Below are 24,146 nucleotides of genomic sequence, written 5' to 3'. Positions count from 1 at the left end.
TGGATTTTGAAACCCCTTACAGAAAACTAGCACCGCGCGTGTTTGATGGTGATAACTATCACATATGGGCAACAATAATGGAGGCTCACCTAGAAGTAAATGACCTCTATGAAGATGTTGAGGAAGACTAAGAAGTTCTTCATTTACCAAACAATCCAACTAATGCTCAAATAAGAAATAACAAGGAGAAGAAAGCAAGAAAGTCAAAGGCAAGAGCCACTTTATTTGTTGTTGTCTCACAAGACATTTCGAGAATCATGACGATCAAATCAGCATTTAAAGTTGGAATTTCTCAAGGATGAATATGAAGGAGATGAAAGAATCAAGGGAATGCAAGCAATGTATCTGGTTCAAGAATTTGAGATGCAATGAAGGAGTCTGAAACAGTCAAGGAATATGCAAATAGACCTCTTAACATTGTTAACAAGGTGAGGTTGTCAGGTTCCGACCTCTCAGATTCAAGAATAGTTCAGAAAATACTGGTGACTTGTCTTGAAAAATTTGAAGTTTCTATTACTTCATTGGGAAATACTAAGGATCTTTCAAAGATCACATTGGTGAAACTTGTAAGTGTTGTGTAGTCCCAAGAGCAACAAAGGTTGATAAGACATGATGGTGCAGTCGAAGGCGTTTTACAAGCTAAGCATCATCATGCGAAAATCAATAGAAAGAAGCATGTCAAGAACCAACCATTAAGCTGAGAAAATTATGCTTACAACCAAACAAAAACAATGGTAAGGGTAAAAATAAAAGTTATCACCTTGTCAACATTGGGGAAAATTGGATCACCCGAAATACAAATGTTGGAAACGATCATACGTGAAATGAAGTAGGTGCAATCAGCTTGGACACGAAGCTGTAATTTGTAGAAGCAAATTTTAGCAGCAACATGAAGCCAATGCCTAAGTTATTGAGCAAGATGGAGAAGATTATATTTTTTTGCAACATGTTATTTGACGAGGAGCAATTCTCTAGTTGGTTGATTGATAGTGGTTTTACGAACCACATGACATATGACAAGACTCTATTCAAGGATTTAAAGCCCACTAATGTCTCAAAGGTTAGAATAGGTAATGGTGGCTATATTACTACAAAAGGAAAAGGAACCATTTCAATTTCAACGTGTTCATATACCAACATTATATCAGATATTCTTTATGTACCTGACATTGACCAAAACTTGCTAACAATAGGTTAGTTGATTAAAAAGGGATTTAAAGTGTCTTTTGAACATCAACACTGTCTTACCCATGACATTATTGGCTAGGAAGTTCTAAGGGTTAAGATGAGAGGTAAAAGCTTCTCATTTGATCCAGAACAAGAGGAGTTGGCGGTCTATTTCACTCAAGTCAGTCCCATAGAACTCGGGCACAAGAGACGTGGTCATTGCCATCTTGAAAGAATGTTGAACATGCAGAAAAGAGACATGTCAAGAGGTTTACCAGTACTTTTTGATAATTTGCCAAATTGTAATTCTTGTAAAAATGGTAAACAAATAGGAAAATCATTACACAAATCATCTTAGAGAGCTTCTCAATAATTATAGCTCATTCATACTGATTTAACAGGACCTCAAAGAACACTGTCACTACAAGTTACTTTCTACTTCATTTCTTGCATAGATGATTTTACAAGAAAATGCTGGATTTTTTTATTAAAATTAAAGCATGAAGTGGCTGGAAAGTTTTAATGGAGTTCAAGAAAATGGTGGAAACTCAAAGTGGCTGCAAGATTAAATGTCTAAGATCTGACAATGGGATATAGTATACGTCAGCAAATTTTAATATATTTTGCGAAGAAGTTGGAATTGAGCCTTAACTCACAACCCTTACAATTCAGAGCAAAATGGGGTTAGTGAAGGAGAAATAGACCGACGATGAGGATGGTTAGATGCATGCTGCAAGAGAAGGAGTTTCCTAAAACATTTTGGCAGAGGCGGCTAATGTAACACCCCGATATCCGCTGCACGCATCAACCGTGTCGGCCAACCGAGCATGTTACCGGCTTAATCAATAATCCCCCCTAGGTCCGCTTATCGGCTGCCCAGGAAATATTGTTTTTGCCTTCCGCAGGAATCGAACCATGTACCTAGGGGTTAAGTACATATTCATAGCAATTCCTGCTACCATAAAAGGCTTTACATGTCATTCTCTCCAGCATCTGGTCCATAAGTGTTATCAAAATATCTTGCATATTAACCATTTGATGAATGTCCAATCTAGCTTTAAGCTCCCCGTAGAATTGGTAGATCATGACAAAATTTTGTTTGTTGATTTCTTTATCTAGTGATCATATATATTATTTAACAAGGGACTTTTCATTTTCAATACATTTCAAAAGCATTCTTAATCCATAATAAGATATCCATAGACGTGATTACAATCATTTCTGTCATCATCCCTTAATAATCAAGAAGACAAAATGCTTAATTAGTTGGAACATTCCTGCATAGATATGGTATTACATTCCTTTAATATATATTTATCCAATGCTTAGAACCATCAAACTAGATGCATATAAACATGTAATTGATTTGAAAACAAAAGGAGATCAGGTTGGTTCCTTGGGATCACTTACTGTTGTACCATACGAAGTCCATGAGCGGCCAATATCATCATCTTTAACATCTGCAACTGGTTGATCCTGTAGGCAAAAGTAAGGCTTATTAGGAATTTGCATATCTTCACCTTCTTCTTCAAGCATCTCCAACACTTTATTCATCGAAGGACGGTCCTCAGGTTTTGTCTGTATACACCACAAAGCCACAACCATCATTTTCTTTGTCAATTTCATCTCTTGATCTGTGTCATTCTCAATTGTTACTTCCCTTCCATCATGTAACTGATCATAAATCCAAAAAGGAAAATATATTTGGCTAGATTGATCCGCCAATGCATTCAAGTTCTTTCTTCTACTTGCCATCTCCATTAACAACATCCCAAAACTATAGACATCAACTTTGTAAGATATTGTGCCAACATTCCGATAGAACAATTCAGGTGCCATATATCCAATGGTTCCTCTTACTGCAGTTAATGTCACAATGCTTTTATCTGTTGGACAAAGTCTAGCTAGTCCAAAATCAGAAAGTTTTGGATTAAAATTCTCGTCAAGAAGGATGTTATGAGGCTTTATATCAAAGTGGAGAATTTTCATATTGCATCCATTATGTAAGTACTCAATGCCTCGAGCCACTCCAAAAGAAATGGCATACAATTTTTCGCAACTCAAAGAATAACTCTCTTTTGTTGTAGAAAATATGTATTTTTCTAGTGATCCATTTGGCATGAATTCATATATAAGAGCTCGTTTTGACCCCTCCACACAAAAACCAATCAGTTCTACCACATTAACATGGTGAATCCTACCAATTGTAGAAACTTCATTGATAAAATCTTGTCCACTGGTCTTGGCTTTGTCCAATAATTTAACCGCAACAAGGCGACCACTTCGAAGTTGTCCTTTGAAAACAGATCCATAACCTCCATTGCCTAATTTTATCTTGAATTGTTTTGTCATATTTTTTATGTCTTTATAAGAGTACCTTATAGGCGTAATGTTATTGTCACTATGTAGAAAATCTTCAACATTATCATACACGGATAAATGTTTCAGGCGCCATCTGTAGACTAGTAATACAATTATACATGGTATTCCAAACACAAATTTAACACTGCTCAGTAAAGCAACCATTCCAACTGTAAAGAAAAGAAACTATTACACTTTGAAAAATAAATCATAATTAAAAATGATATTTAGTTAGGATAAGATAATAAAAACCAACAAAAATATATATTTTCCTCTTAAAAGATATGTAAATACATATCCATTTATTAGTGTCTCCTATTTTTTAAAGTAGAAAATATTCTTGCTGCAAATTATTCATGTTGTGAATAACGACAAGGTTCAATTTTAATAAACACTTTGATATGTGAGACAAAAAACCGTGTCAATTAAAATAAATGGTCTTCGGCAATAATAATTAATAAGCAGAAAATATATTAGAATAAGGAAAAAATGGCAAAAAGTTTGTTTACCAAGTTCGATCAAAAGATCTACTTTGGAGGAGAGATGAGCTCTTCAATTCACTATACTCGAAAAGTTATTATAAGAGATTACATATGAGTTTCAAGAAAATAGTCTTCGGCCTTTGGAGTTCCCAAGAACAACCCTAAAGAAGCCCAAGAACAAATCTTTATTTTCCCTCCCAAGTATTTCCCGACCTCTCCAACTCTCAATAGTATTTCTCAATCCATTAATTATTAAAATAAAATACTATAAACATCTTATAATATATTTATATTAATTTAGACTATTTTTAAATTAATATATATCCAATATTCTAACAAATAACGGATCCGCAAATCGAATCGGTCAAACTCGAAATCCGTGAACCCTCTAAATTGGACATTCTTGCTATTTTCGGCTTCCTGATATTCGGAAATCTTGAAATATATTTTCCTTCTCTTCTTCAACAAAGGTTTTAAGGCATACTTTAATAATCTCCACCTTAACTTTAAACCGTGGTGATGCCAATTTAACCATCAACTACCTTGTTGCTATCTACCATATTGAAACTCTAATCAATAATCTTGATCAAATTCAAGGAACTCTTTGGTCAGCATCCTGATTTCGATTAATTATAACAACTGGCGGGCGTTCGACTTCCCTAAGCCTCGGTTGCTCAACTACACGGGGCACAAATTGTTGGCCCTAGTTAATCGTGTTTTCCTCAAGGATTATTCCTTCATTTTGAATAGGCCTAGCCACTAGGGGTTGTATGGTTGGTCAAACTTGCGCCAGAGGGGTGCCAAAGGAGTCAGCAATTCGAGTCATCTAATTCGCTAACTGTTGATAATTATGATCCATGTCATGAACCAAAGAGTTAAATATCGTACCCATTTGTCGGCTAAGAAAATTAACCGTACCATGGTTACTTTCATCCATTTGCTATCTCAACACAGTTATAGAATTTATTGTGAAAGTTGGCATTGCTTGGTAAGAGAATCCTATTCCCAAGGATTAGGTGTTTCAACCAAGATTGTTTATGGTCGATCACGATCCCTGTAATGGCGAATATGTAGTCGCCGCATTGTCAGCAAATGTCGACGCATTTCTATACAAACCTGTCATTGCTGATGTTGGCATACCATAAGGTTGTTCACGACCATTCATGTGCATTGTGAAACTTGACATATAGGGCTTAAAATCACTAACCACGGTCGGTTTAGGAGTCAAAGGGTGACTCTATGTTGTTGATGGGGAAAATTTCGCCCTCATTTTGTACAGTTGATGGTATGGTCGTCGTGTTGGTTGTGGAGGCAATTGCTTTAGTCGAACTTGCAGCGACTGTGTTATCCCCTGTAGTCTTAGAAGGTTGTTCTCCATTGTTGTTATTTCTTGGATTCACCAATCTATTATATCTTCTTTTCGTTCTACTAGTGTAATCCTTGGAAATCCTACCACTCTTCAATCTCATGCGCACTAAGACTCAGAAGTTTCATGAATGGAGAACTTATATGCAAAATTTTGAAAGAAAAACTGAAACTTTCGCAATATGGATCCCACTTTGCGTGCCAATTTGTTTACTTAAGAATTCTGTAAACAAAGGCATGTTTTAATTTACTTAAGAGATTAAAATCGAAAAGATATCAGATATACCATGCAAAAATTTATAGGTTTGAACACTTTTGACACTAAAGCCGAAACTATACTTTAAATGCAGTAAAGTAACTTGAATGCAATAAATGAGTGAAAAATAAAGAACTTAATTCATAAGATGGAACGCAAACTTATACATTGTTAAATCGCTTGTTTCTCTCAACACAGAACCTTTAAAACTATAAGCAAGCATTGCTTATATACTAGTTCTAATTTAACCGTCTATAACGGTCGACTTAGCTAACTTTGTCACGTTCCCAAATCCATGCAAGCTTATTTATGTAACCTTTACACGTGTAAAAAAAAGTTTGATCTTATCCACTATAGCCTTATTCGACTATACGCAATTATTTTGTCACTTGGAAACCTCAAACATTCTCTAAGTTCAAAACTTATATCTTTTGATCTTTATAGTACTAAGAGTTCAACCAAAATCATTTTCGCCATTTGACGGGACAAATTACAAAAATGGTCGTGACTGGCCATTTTGATTTGAAGATCGACTTATTTCTTAAAATCGATTCTAATCTCCAAACTCTGAAACCTTGTGTTGAAAAGAAGAGATAACAGTAGTATATAATTTTTAGATTGTTTCGGTTTTCGTTTGTCCTTCATTAGGATATTTCTTTGTTTTTTGGGGTTTTTATATTGTTGAATGATTTGTAAATGATTATAAAATATCTAGCTATAATTTGGACTTGCATTGTTTCATCATATTAGAAATCTTTAAACGATGCTAATTTTTTCACAAGTCTCTTATCATGGAGGATTTAGAATACAATAGCATTTTAGGTTGGAAATCTTGGTATGATGTTAACTTGGAGTTGGAATTGAAATGATTTATTGACATTAAATGGGCAATAAATGAGCACAAGTAAGAACTAATATGGAGATGAATTTGAAATGATTCATTTTAGTTTCACATAAGAGGAAATATAAATATTAGTAGTGTATATAGATTCCAACTTAGACAAGTGGGTTGGGCCCCAAGGGATACCCCAATTTTGTAAAGAAGTGAGGAAACATCCATAATCCATCAAGAAACACACGCGCGTGCCGCCGCCGCTGCCGTTCGGCCGACTCGACTCGGTCTGGTCCGGTTTAGATGAGTTAATTTTTTTGGAACCCGAATTAGTGGAAATTAATTATCATTAATTAATTAATTACTTCGTTGGAAATTAAATACTATTATTTAATAGTAGAAAATTAATTAATATTTAATATTAATTAATTAAGAAATGGTGACGTGTCCTACTCAGACCAAGTTTTAACCTAATTTTTAACTGGTTTGCTTGTCCACTAAGAGTCATACGTGTGACTTGCTGACCAAGTGAAAAACGACTAGTTTTGACTGGGCCGGTTCCACTCTCCCACGATTTTCCCCCATATTTTTACTCCACTCAGTTGGATCCTTTGCCTATAAATAGAGTTCTTCAGTTCATTTGCAACTCACTCCAGAATTCACATTCGAATTCTCTCTTCTCTCTCCCTACTTTACTTCATCTAAATATTTTCTTTTTATGTTTTCGACTGGATTAATTCCAGATACTACAACTGGTTTTTATACCATCTGAAGGTGTATCTTTTTGAACGATCCATCACAATACAAGTGATAATCGTATTTTTTGAGCGGGCTATCTTATCTTGGAGGCATCGTGGTTATTAAGAGCTGTTTTGCATAATTTTGGCAGTACCACGAAACGTCTTAAAGAAAGCGTATTGTTCCGAGACTTAGCCAATAACTTCCTCCGTGGCAATCTTTTCAAAAACCAAAACAACAATTTTAAGACGTTTTCTGTAACTGCCATGTCTACTGAGGAAATTATCGGTAATACTGCGGCCGCTACTGTGAATGACAAACCATTTAAGTTTGAGGGATCTAATTTCAAATGTTGGCAAGCTAAGATGAAATTTTCTTAAATTTGAAAAAGGTTTCCCATGTTCAGACTGAGGATATCCTTGTTGCTCCTTCTGGATCAATCGAGTTAACTAATGGTAAGTCAACTGTTGAATCAGACGAGACTTCAAAAGCGTCTGAATTCGACTCTGGTGCAAAAGCTAAAGCCGTAGCAGATAATTTACAGGTCTGGAAAGAAATTGCCCTATGGCAAGAGTATGACTACCTATGCAAAAATTACATTCTGAACAGTCTTGCTGATGACCTGTAAGATTACTACAATAATTACAAGACTACTAAACAGGTTTGGGAAGCTCTGCAGAAGAAATATGATATAGAAGAAGAAGGTGCAAAGAAATATGTTGTCAGCCCCTACTTAAACTACAAGATGGTTGATGAAAAGTCGGTGGAAGCTCAAAGCCGAATTACAGAAGGTATGCCCCTCAATGAACAATTTCAAATTGCTGTTATCATTGACAATCTGTCCCCTGGTTAGAAAGATTTCAAAAACGTGCTTCGCCACAAAACAAAAGAATTTTCAATCGAGAGTTTGATTACTTGCCTCCGAATCGAAGAGGAAGCTCGGAGAAAAGATCAGAAAGATGAAGTCTTAGTTGTCTCTAACAACTAAAGAGATTCGGTGCAATTCTGAAGCCTACATGCAAACCATTAAAGAATCCGAACTGCAATGCTGTGAACTGAATTAAGAATGGGAATCCCTCTAGGGCCCTATCTGCTATATTTTTTAGGCAGCAACCACCACCTCAAAGAAATGACGCTCTGGTTTTCACTTGCTACAATTGTGAGAAACCGGGTCAAATGGCAAAAAAATGTAAGAGCAAGCCTAAACCTGTTGCTGGCCCAAATGCTCAAGTTAACATGACTAATGAGCCATTCGTTGCTATGATCACTGAAGTCAACATGGTTGATGAAAGTGATGGTTGGTGGACAGACACTGGCGCCTCTCGTCATTCTGCTACGATCATGCTATGTTTAAGACATACACTAATATTGAAGATAAGAAAGTGTTGTTGGGAGATGCTCACACCACCAATGTTGCTGGTATTGGAGATGTTGAGCTGAAATTCACCTCAGCAAAGACTTTGATCTTGAAGGACGTCATGCACGTTCCTGAAATTAGGAAGAATCTTGTTTCTGGTTTTCTTTTAAATAATGAAGGGTATAGTTAAACTATAGGGGCAGATTTGTACACCATCACTAAGAATGGAACTTTGTTGGAAAAGGGTATGCCGATGATGGTATGTTTAAGTTGAATGTTGAATTGCATAAAAAAAATTCTTCTGTTTACTCTTTGTGTGATTTTAATATTTTGCATGTTAGACTTTTCCTGAAATGAATGATAAAGCAGAAAGAAAGAATAGAACTCTTACTGAACTTGTTGTTGCAATTATGATGAATTCTGGTGCTGCACCTCACTGGTGGAGGAAATTTTATTGACTGTTTGCTATGTCCTAAAAAGAATTCCCAAGTCCAAATGTAAGATCTCGCCTTATGAGATATTAAAGAAAAGACAACCAAACTTGTATTATTTGAGAATTTGGGGCTGTCTGGCTTATGTCAGGATTCCATATCCCAAACGAGTTAAACTCGCTAGTAAAGCCTATGAATGTGTATTAATTGGGTATGTAGCAAACAGTAAGGCGTATAGGTTTTATGACCTAAATGAAAAGTGATCATAGAATGAAATGATGTTGAATTCTATGAAGACAAATTTCCTTTCAAATCGAGAAATAGTGGGGGCACCCAATCGAGTCACATTCATGTGATAAGAAGTACAGAAAGCAACGACAATGTAGAAACCAAACTTTGAAGAAGTAAAAGAGTAAGATTTGCTAAAGACTATGCGCCAGATTATGCGGCTTATAATGTAGAAGAAGATCCAATAAATCTTCAAGAAGCACTATCATATTTGGATGCAGATTTATGGCAAGAAGCTATCAATGATGAGATAGATTCTCTAGAGTCTAACAAGACCTGACACCTAGTACACTTGCCTCCTGGATGGAAACCAATCAGTTGTAAATGATTTTTGAAAAAGAACCTAAAACCTAATGGAACTATTGATAAATGGAGGGCTCGCCTTGTAGCCAAGGGTTTTAGACAAAGAGAAAATATAGATTTCTTCAACACCTTTTCTCCAGTCACTAGAATTACATCCATTATGGTAATTATTTCAATTGCTGCAATTTATAACTTAATAGTACACCAAATGGATGTTAAAACAGCTTTTTTTAAACAGTGACTTAGAAGAAGAAATATATATGGAACAACCAGAAGGTTTTGTGATCCATGGACTAGAAAACAAGGTATGTAAGTTAGATAAGTCTCTGTATGGACTAAAACAAGCTCCTAAGAAATGGCATGAAAAGTTTGATAACTTAATGATAATGAATGGGTACAAAGTGAATGAAAGTGACAAATGTGTTTATCACAAATCTGAGAATCGCATCTGCATTATCGTATGTCTATATGTAGACGATCTACTCATATTTGGCTCAAACATTCAGGCCGTTAATGTTATGAAATCATTGTTCTGCAACAACTTTGATATAAAAGACCTCGGAGAAGCGAGTGTGATTCTTGGTATCAAGATCACAAGATATAAACAAGGAATTTCTTTGGATCAATCACATTAAGTGGAAAAGATCTCAAATAAATATAATTACTTTGATTGTAAACCAACAAGCACATCATACGATCCAAGCATGAAAATGTTTAAGAACACTCGTGAAAGTGTTAGATAGACAGAATATGCAAGCATCATTGGCAATCTTAGGTATGCCACTAATTGTACTAGACCGGTGTTGGATGGAGATTTCGTTTAGAGGAAATAGTCTTTGAAGGATTAGAATTCGAAGAAAGATGGTTACTGATGACCATTTTTTAGATTAAAAATGGCTACTGATGGCCATGTTTCGAGGATGTTGTTTGAGTTGGAGTGAAGATGGTTAGAATCGGAGCTAATTCGAATTGAATTATCTTTAAGACTTAAACATTTTGCGAAATACGAAGGGTACTGAAGCTTAACGTGTTTTCGTGACATTCTCGGTTCTGATCACGTTGCCACGCGTCGAAAGAGGATTCAGGCGGGAGGATTTGAATTTCGAAGTAGTCTGTGTAACCGAACAAGGACAGATGGCATCCCACGGATTCTTGTGAGTAACGTGGCATCAGATTAATGTAGGACCGTTAGGGTCGAAATTAGTATAAATAAGGGTCTTAATGTTAGGATTCTGTGTGTTCATTTTGTACAAATCACTCACAAATTACTCAAGTATCAAGTGTTTAGAGAACGAGTTTGCTGAGAAATGTACGTATGACACCAACACCATTTTAAATACATTTGTATCTTTCTTTATTCAAGTATCTTTTCAATTTCTTTATCTTTTTCGTTTAACTTTCATTTCGAAGCAACTTTACGTTTCTGCATTTAACATTCTAGCACGTTATGTTCTTGCACTTTACATTTCTGCAATCTACACGCTTTTATTTATGTTTTCTTTGTCGAAAGTCATATTAACATGTATAACAAGTATTGTTTTAAGTGAATAGTCATACGATCATATCACAAACAAGTTTTCTTGAAGCCAGAACAAACAAATATGAACCAAATCATATCGAAAGACAATTGTTTGACTATGTCCTAGGATCAATCTAGTCGATCCTGCGAGTAACCAAAGTATATTTTATAGTTTGGAGGACTAGCGGTTGTTTACCGGAAATCACCGTAAACAACCGGACATTGCATATATTGTAGGATTGTTGTTCAGGTTTACGAGTAGACCGATTAATGAGCATTGACAAGCTATTGAGCGAATCATGTGGTACCTTAAAAAGACAATGAACCTCGGTTTGCATTATCAGATATTTCCTGCTATACTTGAAGGATACAGTGATGCGGATTAGAATACCTTATCAGATGATTCTAAAGCTACTAGTGGCTATGTATTCAACATAGTTGGAGGAGTTGTATCTTGCAAATCAAAGAAACAGACTATCCTGGCTCAGTCCACGATGGAGTCTGAAATGATAGCATTAGCGAATGCTAGTGAAGAAGTAAGTTGGTTAAGATGCCTGCTAGCTGAGATTCCCTTATAAGAAAAACTTATGCCAGCTGTGTTGATCCACTGCGATAGTACCGCGGCTATTGCAAAAATCGAGAACCGTTATTATAATGGTAAAAAATGTCAAATTAGAAGAAAGCACAACACTGTTAGAGACTGTATCTCTAAAGGAGCTGTAAGAGTTGATCATGTACGCACTGATGAAAATTTAGCGGATCCTTTGGCGAAAGGATTAGCTAGAGAGAAAGTTTATAATACACCATATAAGATGGGACTAAGGCCTATAGGAATATGAGTTTCTCATGATGGTAACCCGACCTAATTGACTGGAGATCCTAAGAAATAGGTTCAATGGGTAATAACAAGTTGTGAGTAATATGAGGCGATCATGCTAGAGTGAATAAGAAAAGCATGAATCCTGAAGCGATAAGAGGATGAGATAATAGAAACTCTTAATGAGATCATGCTATGTGATTGTGGAACTGAGACCGGTTCCTATGGAATTTCGAGACATAATTCCTATAGCCTTCACTAAACTGGGACACACGTGTAGGGCCATTAAAAGCACAGACTATTAAGAATACACCTTAAGAAAAGGTTGTTTGCGAGTCTGATGTCTGAGATAGAGTTCAAGACAATAGTGTCACTCTTGTTGAATTAGAATCATACTTGCTATGCAAAAGTTCAAGTTGTAGACACCTTTGCTTATGCATAATCTTAGAAACGTTTGATGTACTTCTAAAATCACCTTTTAAATTCAAGTGGGAGATTGTTGGAAATATTGGTATGATGTAAACTTGGAGTTGAAATTGGAATGATTTATTGACATCAAATGGGCAATAAATGAGCATAAGTAAGAACTAATATGGAGATGAATTTGAAAGGATTCATTTTAGTCCCACATAGGAGGGAATACAAATATTAGTAGTGTATATATATTCTAACTTTGACAAGTGGGTTGGGCCCCAAGGGAATACTCCAATTTTATAAAGGAGTGAGTACACACCCATAAGCCATCAACACACACACGCGCCGCCGCCGTCCGTCTAGCCGGCCGGCTCGCCTCGGCTCGGTTCGGTCTAGTCTAGATGAATTAATTTTTTTGGAATCCGAATTAGTCGAAATTAATTATCATTAATTAATTAATTAATTCGTTGGAAATTAAATACTATTATTTAATAGTAGAAAATTAATTATTTAATATTAATTAATTACGAAATGGTGATGTGTCTTACTCAGACCAAGTTTTAACCTAATTTTTGACTGGTTTGCTTGCCCACCAAGAGTCATACGTGTGACTTGCTAACCAAGTAAAAAACGACTAGTTTTGACTGGGCCGGTTCCACTCTCCCATGATTTTCTCCCACGTTTTTACTCCACTCAGTTGGATCATTTGCCTATAAATAGAGTTATTCAGTTCATTTGCAACTCACTCCATAATTCACATTTGAATTCTCTCTTCTCTCTCCATACTCTGCTTCATGTAAATATTTTCTTTTTCTGTTTTCGACTGGATTAATTCTAGATACTACGACTTGTTGTTATACCATCTGAAGGTGTATCTTTTCGAACGATCCATCACAGTGCAAGTGATAATCATATTTTTTGAACGGGCAGTTTTATCATGGAGGCGTCGTAGTTATTAAGAGTTGCTTTGCATAATTTTGACAGTACCGCGAAACTTCTTAAAGGAAGCGTACTGTTCCGCGACTCAGCCGATAACTTCTTCCGTGACAATCTTTTCAAAAACCAATACAACATTTTATCTTCTTGAAAATTGTATCTAGCTAGGACTGTTGTATACTAACGTATTTTGAAAATTAATCTCCATAATTTATTTTAAAATGTAATGGTTCAGATTCATTTTCATATTCTCACATAAAAATGTCATTCTCATATGATATGTCATATATATATATATATATATATATATATATATATATATATATATATATATATATATATATATATATATATATATATATATATATATATATATATATATATATATATATATATATATATATATATATATATATATTTGCATGGGATGTCTTGCACTTAAAGATAATGTGAGGTCTTACCTGTGTACACACATAAAAGCATAATAGAACGAGGCGTAATGACCCATCCTGCAAGAACATACACTACACGTGATAAAAAAAAAGGAGTGAGCATAAAAAAGACAAACTAGATTGAATATCTCTAACACTTAAGTAGGGTATTTATAGAAACTGAATTTTAAGTAACAGAACAATCAAATAATCCAAAAAAAAATAAAAATAGAGTATCAAAATTGCACGGTTGCAATTCACGCGAGATAATAATTGTATTATATCCACAAATTGCAAACTAAATTTGTAGTGCATTTGAAATTACTATAGTAGATAATAAATAAATTTATAATTTTAAAAACTAAATAAATAAAATATTTTTAAAGAAATATAATTATATTCAAACTCTTGTTTGTATATTTGAGAAAACTGACGCATGGTGGGTTCCAAAATCAAACGTTAGGAAAAAAGAAAAGTTAAATTCAAGTTTGAGAAAGGTGGGGTATTTTTGAGCAACTTACTGACTCGATGACAGATAACATGGCTATTCTCATCGAGGTGTGAAAACCATCCATGTTTACAAAGACTGTTGAGCCAAGAAAGTTCAAATCCATAAAGCATCATACGGCGGAAGTCCGTGCAAGAAGTGTTGTTGTTGTTTCCATCTTGTAAATCCCAAGATGTGACATACTTAAACTCTATACGACATCCGTCTCCCAGCCCCAATTCTGAAATAGATTTGCTATAAGCACCAACATAGAAAGGATTCCCATACTGTGAGTATGAACTAATATTCATACAGTTACCAACATACGAATATTCCATCCGATGATTTGGACAGCTCACAAATAATATTGATTTAGCCAATGTATAATAACTCCCATTTTTGTATTGATAATAATCAAGGTAGGGAAAGGTGTAACTGAGGTTATAGAGTCCTAATGAATAATCAGGAGGGAGAGAATAATTAGAGTAAACAAGATTGAAATCCAACAGTCGGATAGTGAAGTTGTTGTAATTAATTGATTGTACATAGTATCTTCCATATGATATATCATACAAAATCAATTGGTTGTTGTTTTCACATGATAGGTTGTATCTTGTGTCACCGCAGTTTTCTGGACTGTCTTTCAATCGGAAAGGAGAGCTGATGTTATGGACACCGCACCTTCGAGAACACAACTGTTGTTGTTCATCACTGCCATAAGCTTTGTTGGGAGGAAATATGAGTATTAGTAACACTGCCACCATAACAAGGGTTATGGATGATGCCATTTTTGGTTTTCTGATAGCAAATAGAAAACACTCACAATTTAATTAATGGACGAGAAGCATACATATAAATTAAAAAAAATAAAAATTGAATTCTTATCTACCCAACTTAAAAAGTTGGGTACTCAGTGTAAAATGTCTTAAAAACAATAAACAATTGTATTATTTAATAAATAAATAAATAAATATATTAAAATTAAATTGTATCTTGTGATTGGTTAAAGATATACTATTTAACTTTTTTTGTAATGGATAGAGAAATTATCTCTTTCGAAAAAACAACTAGCATTTGGCACGGTACAAGATTTACTTTTCAAAGTCTTGTTTCGGATGAATGTTGATTGACTATTGGAACAAATAGGTGTTACTAGCACCACATATGTTGGAATATCATCAAATCAATATATACACTTGACCTAAGCTCTTATGTCATTAGAGATAAGGGAATTATTGAGATTTTCTGTTTTCTTTTACAGCAGTGCTATGTTTACACTGATATCACTACACCGTATGTTATACCTTAGTCATTTCCAACCATTTTCTATGTTTCACAAAAATCAATGAAAAAAAAGTTATTAAATAAAACAAAAAGTATAGGTAAGTGTATACATATACGGTGTATATATGTAACTTTTGGTGTAGGTTTAGCATTTCTCTTTCTTTTATTTGTTAAAATTTAAAGCTCACCACAAAAATATAAAAATATGAATTGTAGTGACCGACAGTATGTTTGGAGTGTTCGAGCTATAGTTTGCGCAGTTTTAACAATAAAAAATTATATGAATTATAAGAGTAAAAAATATGTGATTTAATTAACTTTTAAAAGTAAAATTAAACTAAATTAATATGGTTTAGATTGATTCCGCTGATTTAGTTTTTTTACAAAAATCTTATTGAAGCATACATATAGAGGTCAATATAATAATTATGTTTAATAATTTTTATATTTTCATAAAATAAGTTTTTAATTGTCAAAATATATTTATAACTTGATAAATAAATATGAATTGTATCCTATAAGCAAGTGCGTGTATGTACTCCTTTTTTTTATTTCAATTTTATACATATCAACATCAACAAATTTAAAATGAAATTTAAAATAAATATATAATAATCTCATTTCAAATAAAAGCAATAAAATTTATAAATAAATAATATTTTGTTTTTTTTGTTGATACATAAATTAAAATAAATATCATACAAAGAATATAATAAAATATACATGAAGGTTCCTCAAGGAATTAATCCACCAAAGTCAGGCCAAGTTTGTAGACTGACCAAATCACTTTATGGCCTGAAACAGGCTAGTAGGAAATGGTTTGACAAGCTTACTTGCTTTCTTATGGACTATGGTTTCATCCAAGCACATGCAGATCATACTCTCTTCATCAAGTCCACAACTGATTCTTTCTTGGCTCTACTGGTATATGTTGATGACATAATACTAGGTGAACCAAACATGACAGAATTTGATTCACTCAAGAAGGCTATGAATTTAAAATTCTGCATTAAAAATCTGGGAGAGTTGAAATTCTTCCTAGGGTAAGAAGTGACACTCTACAAAAGGTATTTACAATCGTCAGAGGAAATATTGCCTTGAATTTCTTTGGACTTCAAGCATAGGCAACTGTAAATTTGCAAGCATCCCTCTTGATTCAGCCATCTAGTTCATGAGTGATGATAGCTCTCTATTGGAAGATGTTGGACCATATAGAAGACTTATAGGTAAACTCACCTCCTTAACTAATACCAGACCTGGTATTGCTCATGTTATACAGCAGTTAAGTCATTACATGTCTGCACCTAATGTCAATCATTACAAAGCAACCTTGAGAGTTTTGAGGTGTCTCAAAAATACACCTATTTGTGGACTCATTTTTCCTCGAAATTCAGCACTTCAAGTGCAAGGATTCAGTGACGCTCACCGGGGAGGCTGCCATGATACTAGGAGATTCGTCTCTAGATATTGCTTCTTCCTTGGACATTCACTCATTTCGTGGAAGTCTAAGAAACAAAACATTGTCTCATGCTCTTCTGTTGAGGCTGAATACAGGGCCCTTGCTGTAGCAACCAGAGAATTAAAATGGATCAGCTTTCTTTTATGTGATCTTAGTCAACAATGCACTAGACAAGTTGTGCTCTATTGTGATAGTCAAAGCGCGGTGCACATAAATGCCAATCCTATGTTCCATGAGAGAACGAGGCATTTTGGTATTTGCTACATTGTGAGGTTGAAAGTACAAGAAGGATTGATGAGATTGCTTCTTGTTGCTTCTGCCTTGCAAGTTGCACATGTCTTCACCAAAGCCTCTAATCCTAGACATTTCCATGCCATCATCATCAAGCTTGGATTGGTGAATATCTTACACCCACCAGCTTGTGGAGGGCTAACAAGAATAGAAGAGAATGCATACATGCGTTAATGCATATTGTGTTGTTACTTTCTTCTGAAGTTTCTTAGTTTTCTCCATGCACATGTGTTAGGGTTTAGTTATTTTTGTTATAACTACCTAATGGTATGCGATGATGAATATATAACACTACGCCAAAATTAAGCTACTAAAGCGCTTTTGGGAAAAGCGCTGCTATAGGTTGCGCAAAAAACAAAAATAAAAAACAAGGGAAAAAAGCGCTGGCAAGGGGGGGTACGAGAGCGCTTTCTAGAAAGCGCTGGTAAAGGGGGGGGGGGGGGGCTACGAGAGCGCTTTATAGAAAGCGCTGGTAAAGGGGGGGGGGGGGTACCAGAGCGCTTTCTAAAAAGCGCTGGTAAAGGGTGGATACGAGAGCGCTTTCCAAAAGCGCTGGTATAGGGAAAATTAGGTATATGGTACGAAAGCGCTTTTAGAGAAAAAGCGCCTGTATAGGTATACCTATGAAAGCGCTTTTGAAAAGCGCTCTAGTAGCTCATTTTAAAATTAAATTTTTTAAAACAAATTAAAACAAACGCGCGTTCTGTATTTCATTCTTCATTGTTTCTTCATTGTTTCTTCACTGTTTCTTCACTGTTTCTCTTCACAAAGACAGTACCGTCGCCGCCAACCTCCACACAGCCGTCATCGTTCTTCTTGCCAACCGTCGCCGCCGTCGCCGTTCGTTCTTCTGCTTCGTTCACAGCCGGCATCGTTCTTCTGATTCGTTCACAGCCGTTCGTTCTCAACATCTCCTCTCAGCAACAACAACTCTGAATTCATTTGCAGGTAAATCTTCTATCATCTTTCACTATTTTGTTGTTTCTTGAAACCCTAATTCTGGAAATGTGAGGTTGAAGATGAAAGTGAGGTAGCAAGGATGAGAGTGTGAGGTTTCAAACCCGGCCCTGTTTTGCTTTGTTTGTATATTAGGGTCTGTGGCATATGTGAGTGAGGATTGAGCGGATTTAATGGGATTCCAAGGGTGGAAATTGTGTGCACCATGTGAGATGCTTGGTAATTCTTTATGGCCATGTACATACATATTGAATATGAATGTTAATGAATTCATTTGTTTTTTCAATTCAAATTTGTTTTATCTTGCTTTCAATTGTGATATAAAACTATGCAAATTGTGTGGATGCTAATGCCATGGATGGATATGTAGTAGTGATCATGTAATGGTGAATCATAAATGAATAAAGTTACATGTGTTTGGTGTGAATCAAATTCTGCATTTTATTATCTTGTTTTATGTATGGAAATGTATGCATGTGATTTCATTATGCCATTCCCAAATGCTAGTTCACTTATGTCATGTGAATAAGTAAAAATAAATGAGCTATTAGAGTTAGTTAAAAGTGGTTCTGATAAATAGAGTTTGTTAGTATGAAATAATATTGTGTTAGTAGTGGTGTATTTAATTAACTGCATCGTGTGTGTTTAATTTTACAGTTACTTTGAAGTGTACTTTATAGTTACTTTGAAGTCTATGGTTTCTACTTCTAAAATCATAGTAGTTTGTGCTACAGATTGCATATAGTTCCTTCACTTTTATGATATTTGTATTTAACTGCATCGTGCGTGTGTGTTTAATTTTACAGTTACTTTGAAGTCTCTGGTTTCTACTTGTACAACGCTGATTCAAACCTAACCATCTCCCACATCAAGTCTAACTCAGGTTACTATCCCTTTCTTCTTGCTTATAGTTTGTTATTTTCTGCTTATAGTTTATTGTTTATGGTTCTATTTAATATCAATTTAGTGTCTCTCAACCAATTTTTTGGTTTGTGGACTTATATTACCTTGAAATAAGGTAATGTCTTCTTTAAGAAATCGGGTATTCTGATTAGGCGCTCGGGAGTCACAACAAGTGACGCAGCAAGTTCGTACCGTACCACCCACTGGTCCTCCGAAGCCAGCGGGAAAAAAAGGCGGTGCTTTTGTGCCTCGATACCGGTCGACGCTCGCAACAATGGTTGATATGTCCGATTTGAAGGATGGTGCTTTACGTGAAATCGTTATGGATGAAAGTGTCTTCGGTATTGAATTCAAGTCACTTATTACAATTGATGACTTGGAGGAGATTTTTAGGCATGATCAACTAGGCGTCACTAACATGCACTCATACATCCGGTAATATTCACTCATCCGATATATTATTTAATTAGTCCCACAATATAATTTATTTACACATTTCAATGAAAATAATCTAATGTTTATTATGTTTTTATTTAAGGTTGTTGTATGACAGAGTGTTGCGCGGGAATCCATTGTCTAACAGATTCCGTTTCGTGTCTTCCGCCCATTGCAGCGGAATGGCAATTGCTTCGGAACCGGAATCAGTTAGACAGCACTTAGTCGATAGATTCATGTCCACCGGCAATACAGAAAGTCTGCATCTTTTGGCGTATAATACCCGACCAGTAGGGTTAGTTTCTCATTCTTTGTTCATCTAATCTCTGTTTCTTTTGTGTATAGCAAAATTTTCATATAACCTATTGTTTTAATTTATAGAGCACACTGGTTGCTGCTTGCTATCAACCCTATAAGGGAAGTCGTGTATTATCTGAATTCGGTAAATGGTGAATGGACCAATTATCCGGCCATGAAGGACATCGTTGATTTGTAAGTGGGATCGTTCTAAATATATATTCGTGTATATATATATATATATATATATTTACTTATTTGTGGGATTGATCTAAACATATGCTTTTATATATTTGTTAATTAGATCAATACAAGTGTTCCGAAGTCAACGGGACGCACAGGTATCCCGAACTAAATCTAACAACATTACTTGGATCCAAGTGCAGGTACATTATTTTTCACAATGTTGCTTATAATATATTTATGCTACTTGATAAAACAAGACAACTATAGAATCTTATTTGTTTTTCTATGTAGTGTCCGCAACAGCGAAACAATTACGATTGCGGATACTTTGTTTTGAGGTATATGAAAGAAATCCTTCAGGCGAATCAATTAGAGATTCCGCTCACGGTATGAATTTATAACTTAAGATAATTTCATATAATTTATTACATTTAACTAAATATATCATTCATATTATGTTTTTGTTTTGTAGTACCTTGACGAATTCCGTGCTGCTGCGTACCCGAAGCTTAAGTTGGAAGAAATCAAAGAAGATTTGTGTCAATTTTATATTAAGCGCTTTTTCATGTAGGATTTGTGTCGATTTGAACTATAATATTATTGATGTTGTAATGATGTATATATATAATTTTGGATATTATAATGGTATTATATTAGTATATATATATTGTCTTACTGATGGCTGAAATAATATCGTCGAAAATAAATTACAGGTCGAAAATATTACAGGTTGAAAACATATTACAGGTCGAAAATATTACAGGTCGACTGGGAGGATTAAATTACAGGCTGCACATTAAAATACCTCATTTAGCAACGAAAGCGCTTTTGAAAAGCGCTATTAAAGGCCCACCTACTAAAGCGCTTCTTTGTAAAAGCGCTGCCAAAGATTAATAAAAAAGAAAAAAAAAAAAAGCAACATACTAAAGCGCTTTTGGAAAAGCGCTCTTATAGGGGGGGCTATCAGAGCGCTTTTTCCAGAAAAATCGCTCTTAAATCCCACCCTATAAGAGCGCTTTTCCAAAAGCGCTTTAGTATGTTGCGTTTTTTTTTTATTTTTTACTCTCACAGGGGGGCCTATCACAGCGCTTTTCTGGAAAAAGCGCACTTAAAGGGGGGCCTACAAGAGCGCTTTTTCCAGAAAAGCGCTCTTAAAGGGGGGCCTACAAGAGCGCTTTTCCAGAAAAGCGCTCTTATAGGGGGGGCCTACCAGAGCGCTTTCTTAAGCGCTTTTGTTACCTTTGCCAGCGCTGCCTTTCACAGCGCTTTTAAGCGCTTTTAAAGCCCAGTAAAAGCGCTTTTAAAGCCCTTCCGTGTTGTAGTGTAACTTGTAAATTCACTCCTTCATTTCAATTCAATTTTCTAATAATAGCAGTATTACAATATTATAATCTAAATTATTCTTTAAAAAGAGTGAATCAGAATTCACAAATATTACAAGAATAAAGCATATTGTTGTGAATCGTGTTGTTAATGAGGCAAAGAAAAGTAGCAACCAACATAAATGGTCTACAACAATAATAATTCGTACACAGATAATATAACAGTATAAGGTAAGAAAAAGACGAAGTTTTATGTACCCAATTCGATCAAACGATCTACTCTAGGGGAGAGAGCAGCTCTCCAATTCATACTCAGAAAGTTGTTATAATAAATTACAAATGAGTTACAAGAAAATAGCCTTCACAATTCCCAAAGAACAGACCCTTTTTTCTACTCAAGTGTTTCTCAACCTCTCCAACGAATCACTCAAACTCAAAGTGTTTAGAAGTATTTCTCAATCCCCTTAGACAACTCCAAAGGTTTTCCAAAAACTTTTGCCTTTCTAAGTTTTCCCTTGGAATTCCCTAAACCATTATTCTCCCTTGTTGTTGTAAGCTCTAAGATTGTCACACTATAATAATTGAAGAGATACATATTTATAATAGTAAAAATCCAACAAATCCCAAAACACATCTCCTTAATTGTTAGAATTAAAAGATATTATAATAATCTTATAATATCTCTTAAATATTATAAAAACCTTATAATGTCTAAACTATTATAAATAAATATCTTATAATATCTTTTAGAATAGGGTTAATACCTATTTTGCCCTCTGCCATATAGGCGTCATTTGAAAAACCCCCTGCAAAAAAAAAAAGTTGCAAGAAGTTCCCTAACATTTCAAGATTCTCTCATTTTTTACCTTCATCACATCCAGTCACCAAAAAAGCTGACGTGGCATGTATTTTTTTAATTTTTTATTTTTTTTAATGATGTGGATGGCCCATGTGGCTTTTTATTTTTATTTATTATTATTTATAATGCCACGTTGGCAATTTATATTATATTAATTTTTGGATGATATGTTAAAATATTCTAAAAAACCAAAATTTGTTGGAAGTGGGAGTTGAACCCACCCCCTTCCATACAAACACCAAGCGTTTGACCACTAGGCTAGGTGATTTGTTTTGTTTAACAAATACATTGAATTGTATTTATAGCATACTGCATTTTTATTTACAATTTCAATAGTATATATATATATATATATATATATATATATATTTACATTAAAAGCATTGTTATATTTTAACTTAATAAATTTAATTTAAAGATTTTATATAATTTAATATAAATTGTTTAACGTTATAAAATAGTAAAATATTAAAATATTATTTTACTATTTTAAAAATTTAATAAATTAGTAAAGTTAATAGTAAATTAAATTAAATTAGTAAATTAATAACGTTAAACAATATTAATTAATAAAGTTAATAGTAAGTTATATTAAATATAAATATTAATATAAATTGTTTAAAATATTATTATTTTAATATTATTTTACTATTATCATTATAAACTAAATCATTATAAACTAAATCATTATAAACTAAATCATTATAAACTAAATTAATTTGTTTTAATTTAAATAGGTTTTACTATTTTTAATTTAACTATATTAATTTAACTAGTTTTAAATTAATTAATATGTATTAATATAATTAATTTAGTTTATTTTTAATTTATTTAAATATCTATAGTATTTTTTTTAAATTACATTATTTTATATAAATAGTATCTATATAAATCATCTATTTAATTCTAAATTAATTTTAATATTCTTAACAGTAAAATAAATATTAATTACTATTTTATAATTTAACTAATATTAATTAATAACGTTAACTATTAACTAATAATTATTAATTTAAATATTAACTATTAACTAATATATTACTTTATATGTACATTATTTTTAAATAGTAATTTAAATATTAATATTTTAAAATATAAACGATATTTAACATAATTATTTTAGTTTATACTAACTGAACCAAATAAAAATATTTTTATGTTTTATATAATAATTAATAATTTAACATCAATATACTGTAAAAATTTAATGTTATTTAAAAAAATATTGTAGCTATTTAAATAAATTAAAAATAATGTAATTTAAAAAATACTGTAGCTATTTAAATAAATTAAAAATAAACTAAAATAATTTAAATTAATATAGTTAAATTAAAAATAGTAAAAACCTATTTAAATTATAACAAATTAATTTAGTTTATAATGATTCAGTATATAATAAGTATCATCAAAGGCAACAATATAATAAGAAGAAACGTGCAGCCTAGTGGTAACACTAGTATTACCCAAGCTTTGGGTCTTGGGTTCAAGTCCCCTTGAAACCACTCATTTTAAGCTTTAATATCTAGCATTTTAACAACCTAACAATAAAATAATAATAAAAATTGGAATTAAAATAAATAAATAGAAATGCCACATACGTAGACCATGTCATGAAAAATAATAATAAAAAATTAAAAAAAAATTAAAAAAAATTGCCACGTCAGCTTTTTTGGTGACTGGATGTGATGAAGGTAAAAAATGAGAGAATCTTGAAATGTTAGGGAACTTCTTGCAACTTTTTTTTTTGCAGGGGGTTTTTCAAATGACGCCTATATGGCAGGGGCAAATTAGGTATTAACCCTTTAGAATATCATAAATATATATCATATAATATCTTTTAGAATATTATATATATATATATATATATATATATATATATTAGAATATTTTTTAGAATATTATAAATATCTTATAATATCTTTTTATATTAATTTATATGATCTCTAAATTAATATAAAATATTCTAACA

At 33.5% G+C, this 24,146-nt stretch overlaps 2 protein-coding genes across 2 annotated transcripts in view; one reads left to right on the top strand and one right to left on the bottom strand.

Moving 5' to 3' along the window:
• LOC131595956 (rust resistance kinase Lr10-like) overlaps window positions 1-15,020 on the bottom strand; it is a 15,501-nt gene extending 481 nt beyond the window's left edge. Inside the window, exons 1-3 of the mRNA XM_058868499.1 lie at window positions 14,219-15,020; window positions 13,728-13,790; window positions 1-3,698 (exon numbers count right to left, since the gene is read on the bottom strand). The exon at window positions 1-3,698 is cut by the window's left edge and continues 481 nt beyond it. Of these exons, the coding sequence (XP_058724482.1) occupies window positions 2,551-3,698; window positions 13,728-13,790; window positions 14,219-14,972 (1,965 nt within the window). The 5' untranslated portion in view covers window positions 14,973-15,020 and the 3' untranslated portion in view covers window positions 1-2,550. The remainder of the gene's footprint in view (window positions 3,699-13,727; window positions 13,791-14,218) is intronic.
• A 4,601-nt stretch (window positions 15,021-19,621) lies between these two features.
• LOC131600307 (uncharacterized) lies at window positions 19,622-20,642 on the top strand. Its single transcript, XM_058872492.1, has 5 exons — window positions 19,622-19,808; window positions 19,895-20,005; window positions 20,115-20,196; window positions 20,288-20,383; window positions 20,469-20,642. Exons 1-5 carry the CDS (start codon window positions 19,696-19,698, stop codon window positions 20,565-20,567), a joined length of 501 nt encoding a protein of 166 aa, XP_058728475.1. The 5' UTR covers window positions 19,622-19,695; the 3' UTR covers window positions 20,568-20,642.
• Window positions 20,643-24,146: the final 3,504 nt, after the last annotated feature.

Source organism: Vicia villosa, linkage group LG4 (genome assembly GCF_029867415.1).
Source record: "Vicia villosa cultivar HV-30 ecotype Madison, WI linkage group LG4, Vvil1.0, whole genome shotgun sequence".
NCBI classification, from domain to species: domain Eukaryota; kingdom Viridiplantae; phylum Streptophyta; class Magnoliopsida; order Fabales; family Fabaceae; genus Vicia; species Vicia villosa.
Note: the sequence above shows the minus strand (reverse complement) of the source record. Positions and strands in the feature narration are given on the sequence as shown.